General features: G+C 37.5%; 1 protein-coding gene and 1 pseudogene across 3 annotated transcripts; both read left to right on the plus strand.

Moving 5' to 3' along the window:
- Positions 1-1,386: 1,386 nt before the first annotated feature.
- On the plus strand, positions 1,387-9,835 carry LOC128601488 (zinc finger protein 32-like). Of its 3 annotated transcripts, XM_053614736.1 has the most exons (7): positions 1,387-1,467; positions 3,237-3,339; positions 3,673-3,802; positions 3,937-4,029; positions 4,111-4,230; positions 4,704-4,776; positions 4,973-5,047. In XM_053614736.1, exons 2-7 carry the CDS (start codon positions 3,274-3,276, stop codon positions 4,980-4,982), a joined length of 492 nt encoding a protein of 163 aa, XP_053470711.1. In that variant the 5' UTR covers positions 1,387-1,467; positions 3,237-3,273; the 3' UTR covers positions 4,983-5,047. The 3 variants fall into 3 exon arrangements, with proteins under 3 accessions (XP_053470711.1, XP_053470709.1, XP_053470710.1); XM_053614734.1 differs by lacking the exon at positions 4,704-4,776 and having other exon boundaries at positions 4,973-9,835; XM_053614735.1 differs by lacking the exon at positions 4,704-4,776 and having other exon boundaries at positions 1,391-1,467; positions 3,195-3,339; positions 4,973-9,835.
- A 330-nt stretch (positions 9,836-10,165) lies between these two features.
- LOC128601619 (zinc finger protein 850-like) overlaps positions 10,166-15,536 on the plus strand; it is a 40,167-nt pseudogene continuing 34,796 nt past the window's right edge.

The following is a 15,536-nucleotide window of genomic DNA, read 5'->3' on the forward strand; positions in this document are numbered from 1 at the left end:
ATGACCTTGAATCTTTTCCAGTATGCATGTTCCACATTTCATGCAAATCCATGATAATAGTCATGAGTTAGAGCTTTTTGAGCTAATTAGGCTCCGCTTCGTTAGAACATGTCACGGCCATATTGGTTACAAATGTCAACATGTTTTTGATCATTATTGAGGGTCATACTCTGATGAGTAGTTTGGCATCAAAATTGTGAAGGTAGGCCAAAAATCCTAGGAATAGTCTGCAAATTAGATTTTCCATATTATGCAAATTAGCTTTAAATCTAGAATTTTCGCTGTTGGACTTACAGTATTCAATATATGAGCAAAAATATCAAGCACATCTCTATAGCGCCACCCTTAGCCCGCATAGGCTCATCTCTCTTGCTTGAGTAGCAGTGGGGAATACTAAATGCGGAAGTGGTAGTAGAAGAAGTAGTAGTATTTATAGAAGAAGAAGAAGAAGAAGAAGAAGAAAAATCCTAACAGAAACCATAGGTTTCCAAACAGTATGTGCTTGACCCCACATAGCTTGACCCCCTAACAAGTGATACATGTGTGAAGAGAGCAGAACTACTGAAGGCTGCATGATGGAGAGAACAAAATCCTCACATCAACATGTGACCTTTGTGACAACATGTGATAAAGGCTCTTTTAACTTTATGTACGGTAGTTTATATCTATTTATTGAATTTGCATAAAAGAACACTTCTCAAAGGTCTTGTTTTACTTTTACACTAATATTTTTATGCTCTTCCTCTGCATTATAGGCATCAATGAGATTAATTTTCAGCTCCTCAGTCAGCTGCTTAGAGGAGTCTGTGGTTGCTGAGTGTTAGCACAAGATTGTTAGCCCACATGTAGTCATGTAGTTATAATTTGCTACATAGGTTGTGTTACTTCTATTGATTTTAAATATTAATCAAATGTACTTTGGTCTTGGATGCTCAAACCTTTGCATACAACTGTACAGCAAATTAGAAGTGCTGTGGTCGATCAGGTATAAACAATCAGGTATAAATGATTTACAATAAAATTTGAAGGGAAAACCAGTCTATATTGGTCTCAGAGAGAAAAAAAAGTAACTAGTTAAAATTCTCGTGGATATCAAACAATTGCAAAAAAAAAAACCCACAACAACACAGGTTTATCAACAACAACAACAAAAATCTAAAATCTCGCTTGTGAAAATTATTTGCACTTTTAGACGCCATAGATCCTTTGTGCATTTAACGGAGTTGTAATGAACAGAATGCGCCACTAGGCGGCGCTGTGAACATCAACACCGCTGTAAAGTCGCAACAAAAGGGGAGCTGCAGTGAACTGAGTGAACTGCTGAGCTTTGACGTTGAGGTAATCATCTCTGTGTGAAAATAATACAGACTGGGATTTACAGTAACAGATGGGATCGATTTAAAGACCAACGCTTGTTATTGTGCATGTATTTGAAGATGTTCACTAGGCTCCATTTTAAAACCTGAGGTAAGTTATAAATGGTGAGCATCTCGCTATCGGTTAGAGGCTGAATCCCAAATGGCTCCCTCCTCCCTTCGAAGTGCAGTACATTAGATAATGATACAGTGGCGTATTCACACTATGTAGTTCACTACATAGTCAAAGATGAGGCATTTGGGATTCAGTCTTAGTCAAAACATTACAGTGTGTGCTGTCGGTATGGCTAAATACTACGTAATATTACCTTTCGTTTTAATCGACTCTGCTGTATTAAATCGCTGCTCGACATTAATGTGGTTTAAATTTCTGGCTGGTCGTTTTGACTGATTTAGTAGGTGTCTAAATATATTTATATCGAGCATTTAAATGATTCACAATTAACGTGGTTAAGAGGAGCAGTGTCTGATTTGGGATTTATCCATGTGAAAGAATTACTCTGGCATTCTTTGGACCAAGTTAGAGAATTAATAGTTTCTCACTAAAAATTTAATACTTTTAATTGACTACAAATACAGCTGACAATATTATATAGTCAGAAATGATCAAGAAGAACTTCACGTTTCACAACCACGTGCAAACGGAATTAAATGTTACTTGACGGCCAAAGTTCAACAGAGAGTAGAGAAAATCAATGCAATTTGGACATTAAAAAAATAGCTGGCAGTGATTTTCATAATCAATTAGTTGGGCTATCAAGCAGAGTGTTGTGCTACTTCACCTCGACTAAAAACCAAAAACTCTATATACACTCGCTGTCCACTTTATTAAGAACTTGGGTACCCCTGCACATTAATGCAGTTATGTCTAATCAGCCAATCATGTGGCATCAGCACAGTGCAAAAACAAATCATGCAGATACAGTTCAAGAGCTTCAGTTAATGTTCACATCAAATGTCAGAGTGAAGAAAAATTGTGATCTCAGTGAATTTAAGTGTGGCATGGTTGTTGGTAGCAGATAGGCTGACTTGAGTATTTCAGAAACTGCTGATCTCCTGGGATTTTCTCACACAACAGTCTCTAGAGTTTACACAGAATGGTGTGAAAAACAAAAAACATGGGCTGGAAACGCCTACTTGATAAGTGAGGCCAGAGGAAAACGGCCAGACTGGTTAGAGCTGCCAGACTCACCTAAAATGGACAGTTGAAGATTATATAGAAAATAAATCAACTGTTTGGGTGAGTCTTTGCCCATGTTAGCCTCAGATTTTTGTTCTTGGCTGAGCGGAGTGGACCTCAGTGTGGTCTTCTACTGTTGTAGCTCATCATCCACCTCAAGGTTTGATGTATTGTTTGTTCTGAGATGCTCTTCTGCTCACCACAGTTGAGTGTTTATTTGAGTTACTATAGACTTCCTGTCAACTCAGACCAGTCTGGTCATTCTCCTCTGATCTCTATCCTCAACAAGGTGTTTCAGCCTGCATACCCTCCCCACACAGGATGTTTTTTTGTCCCATTCTGTGTAAACTCTAGGAGACTGCTATATGTGGAAATCCCAGGAAATCACCAGTTTCAGAAATACTCAAACCAGCCGATCTGGTACCAACAACCATGCTACGGTTAAAGTCACAGAGATCACACTGTATCTTATGAAGTGACACACTATTCAGTAATGGCCATGAGGATGACAGACCCCAGTATTCTGATCTTCTGAATGGTGGGGTCTTTTGTTTTGATCAAGCCTGTGTCCTTTGATGTGAACAAGTTCAAATGTTCCATTTTATTTACAAATTTTTATAGTTGGTATTGGTTTGCAGGTGATTCTAGCATCCTGCTTTTGATGTGGTGATCTTTTGCAGAATCACAAGCCTTTAGACCTCATAATAAGACCTTATAATGGAATCAACAGAGGTCCGACTGTGCTATTACCCAAAACCTCCACAAACTCCTGCTGGCTCACAGGTAACGGTTTGCCATATGTGTTTAATTATTTGATCTGTTTGATTTTTTTAAAGCTTAGAACGGAATATTGGAACAGATACAATGAATGATTACTATAATAAAAAAGGAGCTCTTTCAGACAGAACATGAGTTAGTTTAAATGTTTAATAAGTATGATGTTCTCCTGGCTGTGTGACTTGTCTTCCCTTAATTGCCTTCCATCTATGGTTCATGTGCTATCCTGCTAATCAAGCAAATCCCCATTATCATTGTTTCCTCAGACAGTAAGTTCAGTATCTATAAACAGTGTTGGCTTTATCTGCTAACTAAGTATTATTACCCTTTGGTCACTAGTTTTGCGGAGATGTGCAGACAGAAACTTGTACAGATTCAGATGGAGGGACAGGCTCTGTGGGACATATCAACCATGTGGCCCATCAAATATGTATAAAAAAGGAAGAACCTGAAGAGGAAGGCTATGTCTGTAAGTCAAAAGGACACATTACAGCCTATTCTGATGCTCATTAATATTTTTTATGAACCTTAAGTAGTGAATGAACCAGCCCCACATCCCTAAGTTGTCCCTTTTTGATGGTAAATGACATGATGAAATTTCAGGTGAAGCAGCATCAGGTTCTGTGGAACTCATCACACCTGTGGACCACCACATACATGTAAAAAAGGAAGAACCTGAAGATGAAAACTTTCTCTGTAAGACAGCAGGATCCATTTGAGTCTAGATCAGCATTTTATTTGAGATGAAAGTATTTAAATGTAAAAGTTGAATTTCAGGTGGAGAGGCATCAAGCCCAGTGGAAAACATAGACCAACAGAACAGAGGATTTGAAATGAAGTATTTAAAAGAGGAAGTGTCTGAAGATGAAGACTACCTCTGTACAACTACAGTCTGTGGTTAAGTAACACTGACACTGTAACACTCACTCAATAATGTTGCTATACAGCTTATTAAAATGTGGGGGGGGGGGTCTAGGATGGCAAGGAGGAAGATGTAGAGGAGTCTAGTTCCAGCTGGGTCAAACAGGTAGACCAAATTTTAGGGTTGTTTAAGGCAGAGCATACATATTCTCTCTACAGAATTTACAGCTTATGATGATGTGGATGTGCCCAAGCTCTGTATTAACAAATATGGCCTTTTAGATTAAGAAGCTCTTATTCCTCTGTTCCATAAGTAGTAGCAGGAAGGTATAACACAACTGTCCCACACAGCAGTCATAGCTTGGTTAAGGAAATCTGCTCAGCTGAGAAGAGACAGTGGTGACAAGCTATATAGTTGATGTGTCAATTTACTTCGGGCTTGAATAGATGTGCGTTCACCCAGATACATGATGGTGAAATATCCCATGCTATTTTCTATTCTTTGTTAGGAGTCTCTGTGTTGTTTTCTAAACTGGAAATGTGTCTGATGGAGCAGTGTGTCCAGCTGACATGTGATCTAATGTAATTAATCAAACTTATTTATTGTGAACAAAAAAAGTAGCAAAGGTAAAAAATAATTATTATTGTTGCATCCACCAATAATCCAAAAAGTCTTTAAAATGCTTTTGTATCATGACTTCTACAGTCCTTTTCCTCAAAATTAATATTTTTTTCCATTTTACAATGCGTTTCTAACACTTTTCAATTATTGCTCCAGAAATGAATGATGCCCAGTTACAAGTCTTCACCTGCTCCTGGTGTTCACTATCCTATACTTCTCAAATTTACCTCCACAAACACATCAGAAGATACCACTATAAGGAATATGACAGACTGATAAAATCAGGAGAGATAAAAGATGAGAATCTTATGACTACAAGAAGCTCCAGTATTCAGGAAACTAATACTGGTACTGTCAGCAGCAACACCTCTAATCGACGAATGCAGAAAGAAATCTATCCTTGCTCAGAGTGTGGGAGGAGTTTTACTGATCAGAGTAATCTGCGACGTCACCAGCGCATTCACACAGGAGAAAAGCCACATCACTGCTTGCAGTGTGGAAAGAATTTTATTCGACAGAGTGATCTCCAAATACACCAGCGTGGTCACACAGGAGAGAAGCCGTATCACTGCTCACAGTGTGAAAAGAGTTTTACAACCAAGGGCAACCTCCAAATACACTACTCAGTTCATACAGGAGAGAAGCCGTACCATTGTCCAGAGTGTGGGAAGAGTTTTGCCCAGCAAGGTAATCTCCAACGACATCAGCGCATTCACAATGGAGAAAAGCCGTATCACTGCTCACAGTGTGGGAAGAGTTTTAATCAGCAAAGTACTCTTAAAGCACACCAGTTTATTCACACAGGACAGAAGCCGTATCACTGTTCCGAGTGTGGGAAGAGTTTTGCCCAACACAGTAAGCTCCAAAGACACCAGCACATTCACAATGGAAAAAAAACTTGTCACTGCTTACAGTGTGGGAAGACTTTTACAACCAAGGGCAATCTCATACAACACCAGTGCATTCACATAGCTGAGAAAACATTTCAGTGCGTACAGTGTGGACGAAGATTTACTAATTCATCCACGTTTAACATCCACAATTGCTCTAACATGGAGCCATCACTTTAATGTTTTTACTACTGTGTCCAAGGAAGCAACTGCCCTACCCTAATACTAGCTATGATATATTGTTTAAGCTGTGTGTGTGTGTGTGTGTGTGTGTGTGTGTTTGTGTGTATTATATATTCTTAGAAGATACTCTGAGGTCAGCCTGACTTAACTGATTTTTAAGGTGCTTTTCTTCTATTTCTATTTTCTTCTATTTATGCAGTTTTGCATATAATGCTGTACAATTCTGAAAATGGATTCTAAAGTAATTGAATCAGACCCAAACATTGTGCCAACAGAGCTGTACCGCTGTATCAGAATGATAGATTTTTTTTGTTTCATAGCTAGCAAATGGAGTCTTGGGCCTGATTCCTTACAGTTCTTAAAATATTCTTAAATTAACTGAAACATTCTGAAGTATCACGGTTCTACCAGATTAATAGTTGTATCACTGTACAATGTGGTAAATTTAAAAAAAATTATTATTATTTTTTTTTTACAAAATATAGTATGTATTAAATTGTTTCTCAGTCAAGTAAAAAAAATCAAGTTCTCAGTATATGAGGTGTGCGAGAAAGATACGCCTGGCAAGTTGCCAGTCACTGTATTATGAAGTTGCCATAGTAACGTTTATCAGTGAGTGGCGCAACCAGCATTCCACTTTTGACGACAAACCAGTATTCTTGCTGTTAAAATTAAACATTCTGGAGGGAGAATGTTTGTATATGAATGAGGAGCAATGTGTGCTCTTTGCCAGTGTGAAAGTGCAAGCGCCGGACTGTTTGGGTCGACGAAACAATTCGGACTCGCAGGCACAATGGCGGATGCTGTACTGTTTTCAGGCCCATTGGTAGTCACTGCACCAAGTTGCTCCAAATTTGCATAAAGTTAAACATTCTCAACTTTGTTGCAACGCTGGACACGACCACATCTAGTTGGTAACTGTTGCCGTTGCTTATATCGCCGGAAGTCGGCAGCTCTAGTTGAAAATGAATGGTCCCTGGTCGCTTTGTCACTGCGAGTCGCTGTACATGTGAATGTACCTTGTGTAGGCAACAGGGAACCAGCTCCTGCTCCATATACACTGATGCAGTTAACACTTGTTACTGGTAACAGAATGCTCCAGCAGGAGGCACTGTGAACATTAACCCCACCATAAACTCGCAACAGAACAAGAAGAGCTGCAATTTCCTTCCACCCCCCACCCATTTAAGTTTTGCTGTTTATTTGAACAGTTTAGCTTTCTCACTGAGGTAATCAACACTACATGCATATATTCCTGACTGGTGTTTTGATAGGTTTTAAAATAAAGCTTGTTATTGTGTCTGTGTTTGAGGATGTTTGCTGCATTCTACTTTAAAACCTGAGGTAAGTAAAACTCTATGAGATGTGTTGCTAGCAGATAGTGGCTGAATCGCAAATGGCTCCCTAATTCCTTCAAAGTGCAGTATATAGAGAATGATACAGTGGCATATTCAGAGGAGACATTTGGGATTCTGTCTTGGAAAAACCTTTGGTTAAATGAATTCAAAGGACATGTAAGTTAAATTGTTTGTATGCAACCTTTCAGCTTATTATTAGTGATTTGTGTTTTAAACTTCAAAGTTGTAGTTATTAATAACAACACAATATGGCTAATAATTATCTAAATCCAGCTACTAATGATTGTCTGATGCTTGGTCTTTAGTTAAATATTTAGCAATTAAAATATTAACAGAATATAAAGGACAGTGTTATTATTTTTTTCATAAATTTGGAATAACTAAAATGACATTTTATCATTTTACTGTACAATTATATTTTAGCTGTTATTTTACACAATTATGCAATTATTTTAATGGACCAAAACTTCTGATAACTGAATGATCTGATGGAGTAATTTTGTATAGTCTGAAGTCATCAAGATGATCCTGAAGGATCTTATCATCCCAGCTCTATAAAGGTGTACATTGTAATGAAAATATGTACTTTCAGAACCATGGTACAACACAAGTACGGTTTCACAGAAGCATAAGGATGTACCGCAGCAAACCCAAACAACCTGCAGAAAGTCACAGATAACCAATAACTCAAACTGAATTCATTACCTCAAGGAGTAATTTGGATAGTTTAACTAAATTTACTGTTCTTTTCACATTCACTTCTTGAATTCTAGGGGTCTCTGTTGTAGTTTATTAAATAAGTATGATACATAACACCCACTACTTTTGTAAATTACCTTCAAGCCTTGTAAGCAAATAAAAATTGTACATTTGAGTTTTGTGTTTTTGTTTTTTCCTTTTATTTGTCCAGATTAATAATGCAAATAATATAAAAGCTAACAGGTCCTGTTAGATAAAGGATGTAAAGTTTACAAGTTTACAACTGGCATAGGGTACAAAATGCTCATTAATCATGCCTGCTGGATTTAAATATTAATCTTGTCCTAAGCATAAACTGGTGTAATTATTTATGAGAGATTTACAGAATTGGTGAATGCAGCATATAAATAGATTAAAGGGCTGAACATCAATAAGACAGCAGTTTTAGCAGTGTCACTTGTAGCCATTCACAAAAAGTAAAATGTATTTGTTGTTGCATGATTTATAAAATCTTATTCATTCACACATTTATTGTTAAGAAGAATTTGGGTACTAGATAGACTGCCCTCAGTTCCAGCTGTTTCTCCACACTACTCCCCAGCCAGTGAGGTGGGCATTAGGTAATATGGCCTCTGGTGGACCCCTTATATGAGAAAAGCATTTCATATCTCCATGAGAGCTTGGGTCCCTCTCTCTGTGACCAGAAGCGTTTCTGTCTGGTATTTCTGTGGGACAATAAGCAAATCTGGTAATATAAGTGAGCTTGATCATATCTGCCACATGTTGGGTGGACAGGGTTGCTTGTGTACTCAGTGAAACTAGTTTCACAGCAATCAATTGTATAGCCTGATTTGGTATTAAGGAGGTTATGGGAACTAGTACCATGATGTGTGCAAGGATGGTGTACATGCTCCTTGGTCTGGGCACTTGAAAGCCAATTGTCCAATTCCAGCAGCCGTTGAGAGTCCTGGGTAAATGGAGGCACTCAAATACCTGCTAGGGATCTATGAGGACCTTTGTGTCTCTTTCCATATTAGGGCTTGAATAAGAGTGATGATGGAGCTGATCAGCCAGGTTTTGGCAATATGATGGTTCCATGTAGCTGATTCATTTGGGTGTGCCAGTTTTTAGTTTCTGAAAGCTGTCCGTTTCTCTCAAGGGCTACCAAACAGTTTATTCCCACATCTGCCACCATGGCTGATGCCAACTAGATGTGGGCCCCAATCATAAACCATGATCCTAGCCTAAATGTGCAAGGTTGTGAGCAAGGTTTTGATAAGCGCTACGAAAGACTCCATCAAAATCCTGTTTTCTCGTTATCCAAACTGTACTAAATCAGAATCTAAACTTGCCAAACTATTAATCTGAATAAGCTGAAATTAAATAGAAGTGTGTGATATAGTAACAGGAAAGAAATAGCATATGTGTGTATTGGGAATAGTATCTGGCAGGACCCAACAAAATGTCATGGGTCTTAAATAACCTTTCAGTGTTCTTGAAGCGTTAATGTTCATCTAGATAGGGATCTGCTGAGCTGTTGGCAGAAATGTAATTCCTTTTTCTTCCCCTTGTGTCCTTTCTCATTCAAGTAAATTGACTTTTTTTACACAGTCAATTTTTCCCATGCATCTATATCCCATTTAAAGAAAGAAAAGTACTATATTACATTCCACCCATAGGTCTTTGATATTGTTTAAAGTAATCATATTCTGCATCGAGTGTATTGCTTTACAGAACCTTCTAAAGTTCTGTTTATGATTTGATAATCCTTTTTCAGGATCACAACCCTTTAGAACTCAGAATAAGACCTTATAATGGAATCAATGAAGGTCCAACCATGCTCTTCTAGAACACAACCACAAACTCCTGCTGGCTCACAGATAACGTTTAGCCATATCGGTGTAATCGTCGGAACCGTAATTTTTAAATCCTTGAACAATGGAATATTGTAACACATTTAATAAATTATTACTACATGCAAAATGGTTTAAATGTTTAATAAGTAAAAAAAATTATCCTGGCTGTGAAAACGTTTTATCGGTAATCAGCTTCCTTCCGTCGCTCATGTCGCCGGAAGTCGTCAGATCTCATTGAAAATGAACGGTCTCTGATCGCATTGCCGCTGCGAGTCGCTCTATGTGTCTCCCACTTGTGAATAACAGAATGATCCAGCAGGCGGCGGTGTTGTGAACATGAACTCCTCTGTAAACTCATACATGAAGAAGACGAGGTTCAGGATTTTTCCCCTCTGAGAGAACAGTTGAGCTTTCTCACTGAGGTAATCATTTCCACGTAAAATATTTCTGATTGGGTTTAATATTAACATTGTTATCAATATAAAAATAAAAGCTTGTTATTGTGTCTGTATGTGAAGATGTTCACTACGTGTTTCTGAGGTGAGTTAAACTAGCTGAGCTGTTCTGTTATCAGTTAGAGGGTGGATCCCATATGGATACCTCCTCCATTCAAAGTGCAGTACATCGAGAATGATCCGGTGGCGATTCACCCTGTGTAGTTCACTACATGGTCAAAGAGGAGACATTTGGGATTCGCCCTTGGTTTAAAAACGTATATAGTGTAGCTAAATGGCTAACGCACATTAATAGATTTTTTTATTAATTGTGGTTATATTTAAGATTTATGATTAACACGCAGTGTTACTCGGAGGAACAATATTAAGTACAATTTTTTAAACTTTATTCATGGAAACGAATACAAGTTTATAAACCCCCCCCCCCCCAAAAACATTTTTGTTCCTTTTATTGTGGTGAATTTTAAATTCTATGCTGATTGTGATCAGTAATTGTGGTGATTGTTTTTGTATTAAATCTGATTTAATTAGCATTAGTTTGTTTTATGACGCTCTTTTCCGAACCTTTTAGGAAAGTTTTTTTCTTTAATTTTTTTTTATCCTATTTAGTATAAAGTTAATGAACCAGCCTCACACACATGAAAATTTAATTATTTTAATTAACTACAGATTCAGCTGGCAAATTTATATGGAATTTTCAAGAATACCCTGAAGAACTTCATCATCCCAGCACTCCAGTCTCCTCCAAAAGTATTTGAACAGCAAGGCCAATTCCTTTGTTTTTACTATACATTGAAGACATTTGGGTTTGAGATCAAAAAATGAATATGAGATGATAGATCACAATTTCAGATTTCATTTCTTGATATTTACATCTACTGTAGATGTGTTAAACAACTTGGAACATGGCACCTTTGGTGGCAGACCACCAAATATTTTGGTGAGGAAATATATTAAGTAGATAAAACTTAATATTTGGATGCATATCCCTTGCTTGCAATAACTGCATCAAGCCAGTGACTTAATGACATCACCAAGCTGTTGCATTTTATTCTTCTTTTCCAGGCTTGTACTGCAACTTCTTTCAGTAGTTGTTTGTTTCAGGGGGTTTCTCGCTTTAGTCTCCTCTTCAGGTTGTGAAATGCTACTCAGTTGGGTTAAGGTCTGGTGATTGACTTGTCCAGTCTAAACCCTTCCACTTTTCCCCCTGATGAAGTCCTGTGTTGAGTTGAGATTGTTTTTTGGATCAATTTCTTGCTGCATGATAATCTTACTCACGATTAGATTGCATGCATTTCTCTGTAAAAGACGGATTGTTCATCTTGACTTCTGAATTCATTCTGCTGCTACCATCATGAGTTCCATCATCAATAAAGATTAGTTAGCCTGTTCCAGAAGCAGCCATGCAAACCAGAATTTTTGTGGATCATCTCTGTATTTCTTTGTGAATTCTAATCTGGCTTTCTGATTCTTACTGCTGATGAGTGCTTTGCATCTTGTGGTTTGGCCTCTATATTTCTGCTCAAAGTCTTCTTCAAATGCTGGATTGTTTTACCTTCACCCCTGCCCTGTGGGAAGTTGTTGGTGAAGTCACTAACTGTTTTTTCTTCACAGCTCTCACAATGTTTCTGTTGAAGTTGACACAACAGCACAAGTAGGATGAGTAACATCAAAGAAAAGAAAATAATTTCTATAACTACCTATACATCAGAAATAGTATAAAATAGAAGTGATATAAGGTTAGGGCTGCACAATTAATCAAATATTGATTTCGATTAAGATTTTGACTGCCTACGATTACATGAACATGATCGACTGCGATATTGACGTTTAAAGTTCATCCTCCACTTATAGAAAGCTCTGCTGCATATCAAATCAAGGGTTTCTTAAATTTAAAGCCAATCATCATAGAGCAGCGCAGGGATGACCCATTCAAAAAAAACCCATTGACTTCGGGATGATGGATGTTCAGTACACAGGAAAAGGAAGTCGAGACCACGAGAAAACAACTTTTGTTATGTCTATCACGAGAAAACAACAGAAAAAAGTAACAATGCATTGCCGCTGAGGGCTTCCGTAATCCACAGTGTAAATCCGTATTATGGAAAATGTTTTTAAATCAAGTTTGGAAAAGTTTGTGGGAAGATTGGAGATGGTGACGTTGATGTTGAAGTCGAGTGACCGTGGTGTAGTTTGTTTATAACATATGGTTAGCTTTTTATTTCAATTTTCAATTTATTTATTGTATTTAGGCTTCAAACTTCATAAACGTTGTGTTCATTTGTGAAAATTATCTTGATGGATGGAACGTGTTAGTATTGTAAACTTTTGTTGATCACAGAGCTTATTTTTTGCAATAATCCAAAAGCCTATGGGAAAATCCTATTGGGTTTTTTTTTTTCGAGGGAACCGGTGTGATGATAACTTCTGGGTTCCAGGACAAAATGATGTCATCCCTGTACCACTCTATTGGGTGATTTGGCTGGGTCTCTCCTCCTGTAAACACAGTTATTGCCTCTTCTGCATTCACCTGAATTGTTTTCATTTGGTTGAATATTGTTATATTTGATGCATATTTTCATTTGGTTGATGGCATTTTTATTTTTACTTATCCTATATTTTGGGTACAATTTTATTTATATTTTGCTTCTACTAGATGATGCACTTCAAGGATCAGTCTAATTTGATGCAAAGATTTGTACTTTAGCAGGAATGTAGCACAACATGGAGATGTAGCACCACCTGTGTTGGTGAGTCAAAACTGGTTTAACTCATTGGTGTATCCCCTTGTGTTCAATATGGTGTTAATTTTGCAAGGTTCAGTTGGCTTCAAACAGAAATGGCATGGTATACACATGAAGCCAAATAGAGTTGAAAATGGAGGTAACATGTAGATGCTTATAGAGAAAGGGCACAAAGATATAGTTTGTAAAACCACTTGTGGTGAGACATGTTTGTAAAGGTGTGGTTGAGGGTAGCAGGCACATTTTCTATTGTGTTACAGGATGTAATGGCAAACTGGAACTGTGTAAAACTTTGTGTTGTTTTGGAGGAAGAGTCTTACATTAACTTGTTTACTGAATAGACATTGTTCATTATGCTCATTTGGGTAGCATGGAATATAATGATGGTGGTGTCAATTTTAAAAGAAGTGAATGCATGCAAACATTGGTCTTTAGCAGATTTGTTGGACATTTATTTAACAAAAAGTAGAGAGAATAGTTGATTTGTAAATCAAGGTTGTTCCGGTGGATTCCTAAGGTAATGGCAAACACAAAGCTTTGCTTGGATCTAGGATGATGTGTGATGAGGATTTTGTGCTTTTACTTATAGCGCCACCTATATGAAAACTAGGTGGACTGCACTTTACCTACAGTCACCAAACTCGGTACATATATTGTTCTCATCAAGCTAGACACTTTTCCAAATGACAATCATTAGCGCCACCCAACAGGAAGTCTGACATTTTGGATTTAATGTGGATTTTTTGAAAATTGCAGGCTCTGCATTTTTAAATACTCCTCCTAGGAGATTCATGTGATTGTCACTGAACATGGAGAAAATTATGCCAAGACATTGAAGATGGTACATTTCAACGAGATTTTTGATATTTCAAACGGTTTCGTCATGGCGAGGCAATAAATTTATGGCAGGAAAAGGGAAACGGGTATTGTCTCATATCTTCCATATACAATGAGTGATTTAGATGAAACTTGAGCTGCATATTATGTCACAGGGGCTGATCACATGGATGTGACACTCATAGCACCACCAACTGGCAGAAGGAAGTGTGTAACTTAAAACAGGCTTTCAAAGAGTCTTCTTATATTTACCCAAATTACTTAGAACTTAGTCCGAATATTTTTGAGACACACCTGATGTCAAATTGCAAAAGAAGTCTTGATATTTTAGTGTTGCTGTGGTAATGCGTCAAACTTTAATACTCTTTTCTTTGTATGGTTGGGTGTTTTACTCTGCAGCACTCGCTTCACTATGCATTGTTTTCATACACCCACTGGGTGGCGATGGCGCCATAGTGCTTGGGTCTGTCATCACTGCTTGCAGCTATATTTCTCCTTGGTTCCCTTTTATCCTCATCATTTGTAAGATGTGTATTAGGTTATAGTTGAGTCTGCAGTTTTGCTTAAGATTTGAGCCATTTTTCAATGGTTTCCTTTTCCAGAAACACAACCATTTGAAATGGAATCTGCAGAGGTCCGACCATGCTCTTCTAGAAAACCTCCACACACACCTGCTCCTGCTGGCTCACAGGTACTAGTTAACAATATCTGTGAACTCTTCTGATCTGTTTGATTAGTAAATCTTTGAGCAACTGTATATTGGAACTGATGCAAAAAAATGTACTTCTACAATTAAAAAAAATACTGCACTTTCAGGCCAGAACATGGGTTAGTTTTTTTAAAAAGTAACAGATTCACCTGACTGTGTGAATGATCTTCTATTAATCAGCTTCCATTCCTGGTAGGTTGCGTTGCTAATAAAGCAGACCATAGTTATTATTCTCATTATTCACAGGATTGATATGTAGTGTTGACTTTCTTTTGTGAACAAGTATTGTTACTCTTTGGTCATTAGCTTTGTGGGGATGTGCAGGCAGCAACTTGTATGGCTTCAGATGGAGGCTTTGTGGAACACATCACTCCTATAGACCTTCAGAAAAATGTAAAAAAGGAAGAACCTGCAGATGATGAATACCTCTGTAAGTCAAAAGAGCACATTACAGTCCAGTCTTATGTTCAGTAATATTTTTCAGTCTAACATAATAACTGACTTTTCAGATTTTAGTTTTATACTTTACATTTTTATGTTACTTTACAACATTTAAATTTGATTAATGAAATTTCAGGTGAAGTGCTATCTGACTCTGTGGGACACATCACACCTGTGGACCAACAGAATCATGTGAAAAAGGAAGAACCTGAAGAACAGAACAATTTTTGTAAGACATCAGGGTGTTTTAGGGTCCAGACTGGACTCAATAACTTTTTGTAATCTTATCTGTATTATTTCTGACTGGACCAGTCTTTCAACACTTGTTTCCCCAGAAATCTTTGTTGTTCTTCATAGATTTATTTGAGCTGAAAGTATTTAAATGTAAATGGTGCAATTTCAGGTGATGGGACATCAAACTCTATGGAAAATGTAGATGAACACAGTGGAGGATTTGAAAGAAAGCCTGTAAAAAAGGAAGAGTCTGAAGATGAAGACCCCTGTACAACAACAGACTGGGGTAACACTGACACTGTAATGCTCATGCA

This window comes from Ictalurus furcatus, chromosome 25 (genome assembly GCF_023375685.1).
Source record: "Ictalurus furcatus strain D&B chromosome 25, Billie_1.0, whole genome shotgun sequence".
Lineage (NCBI taxonomy): Eukaryota > Metazoa > Chordata > Actinopteri > Siluriformes > Ictaluridae > Ictalurus > Ictalurus furcatus.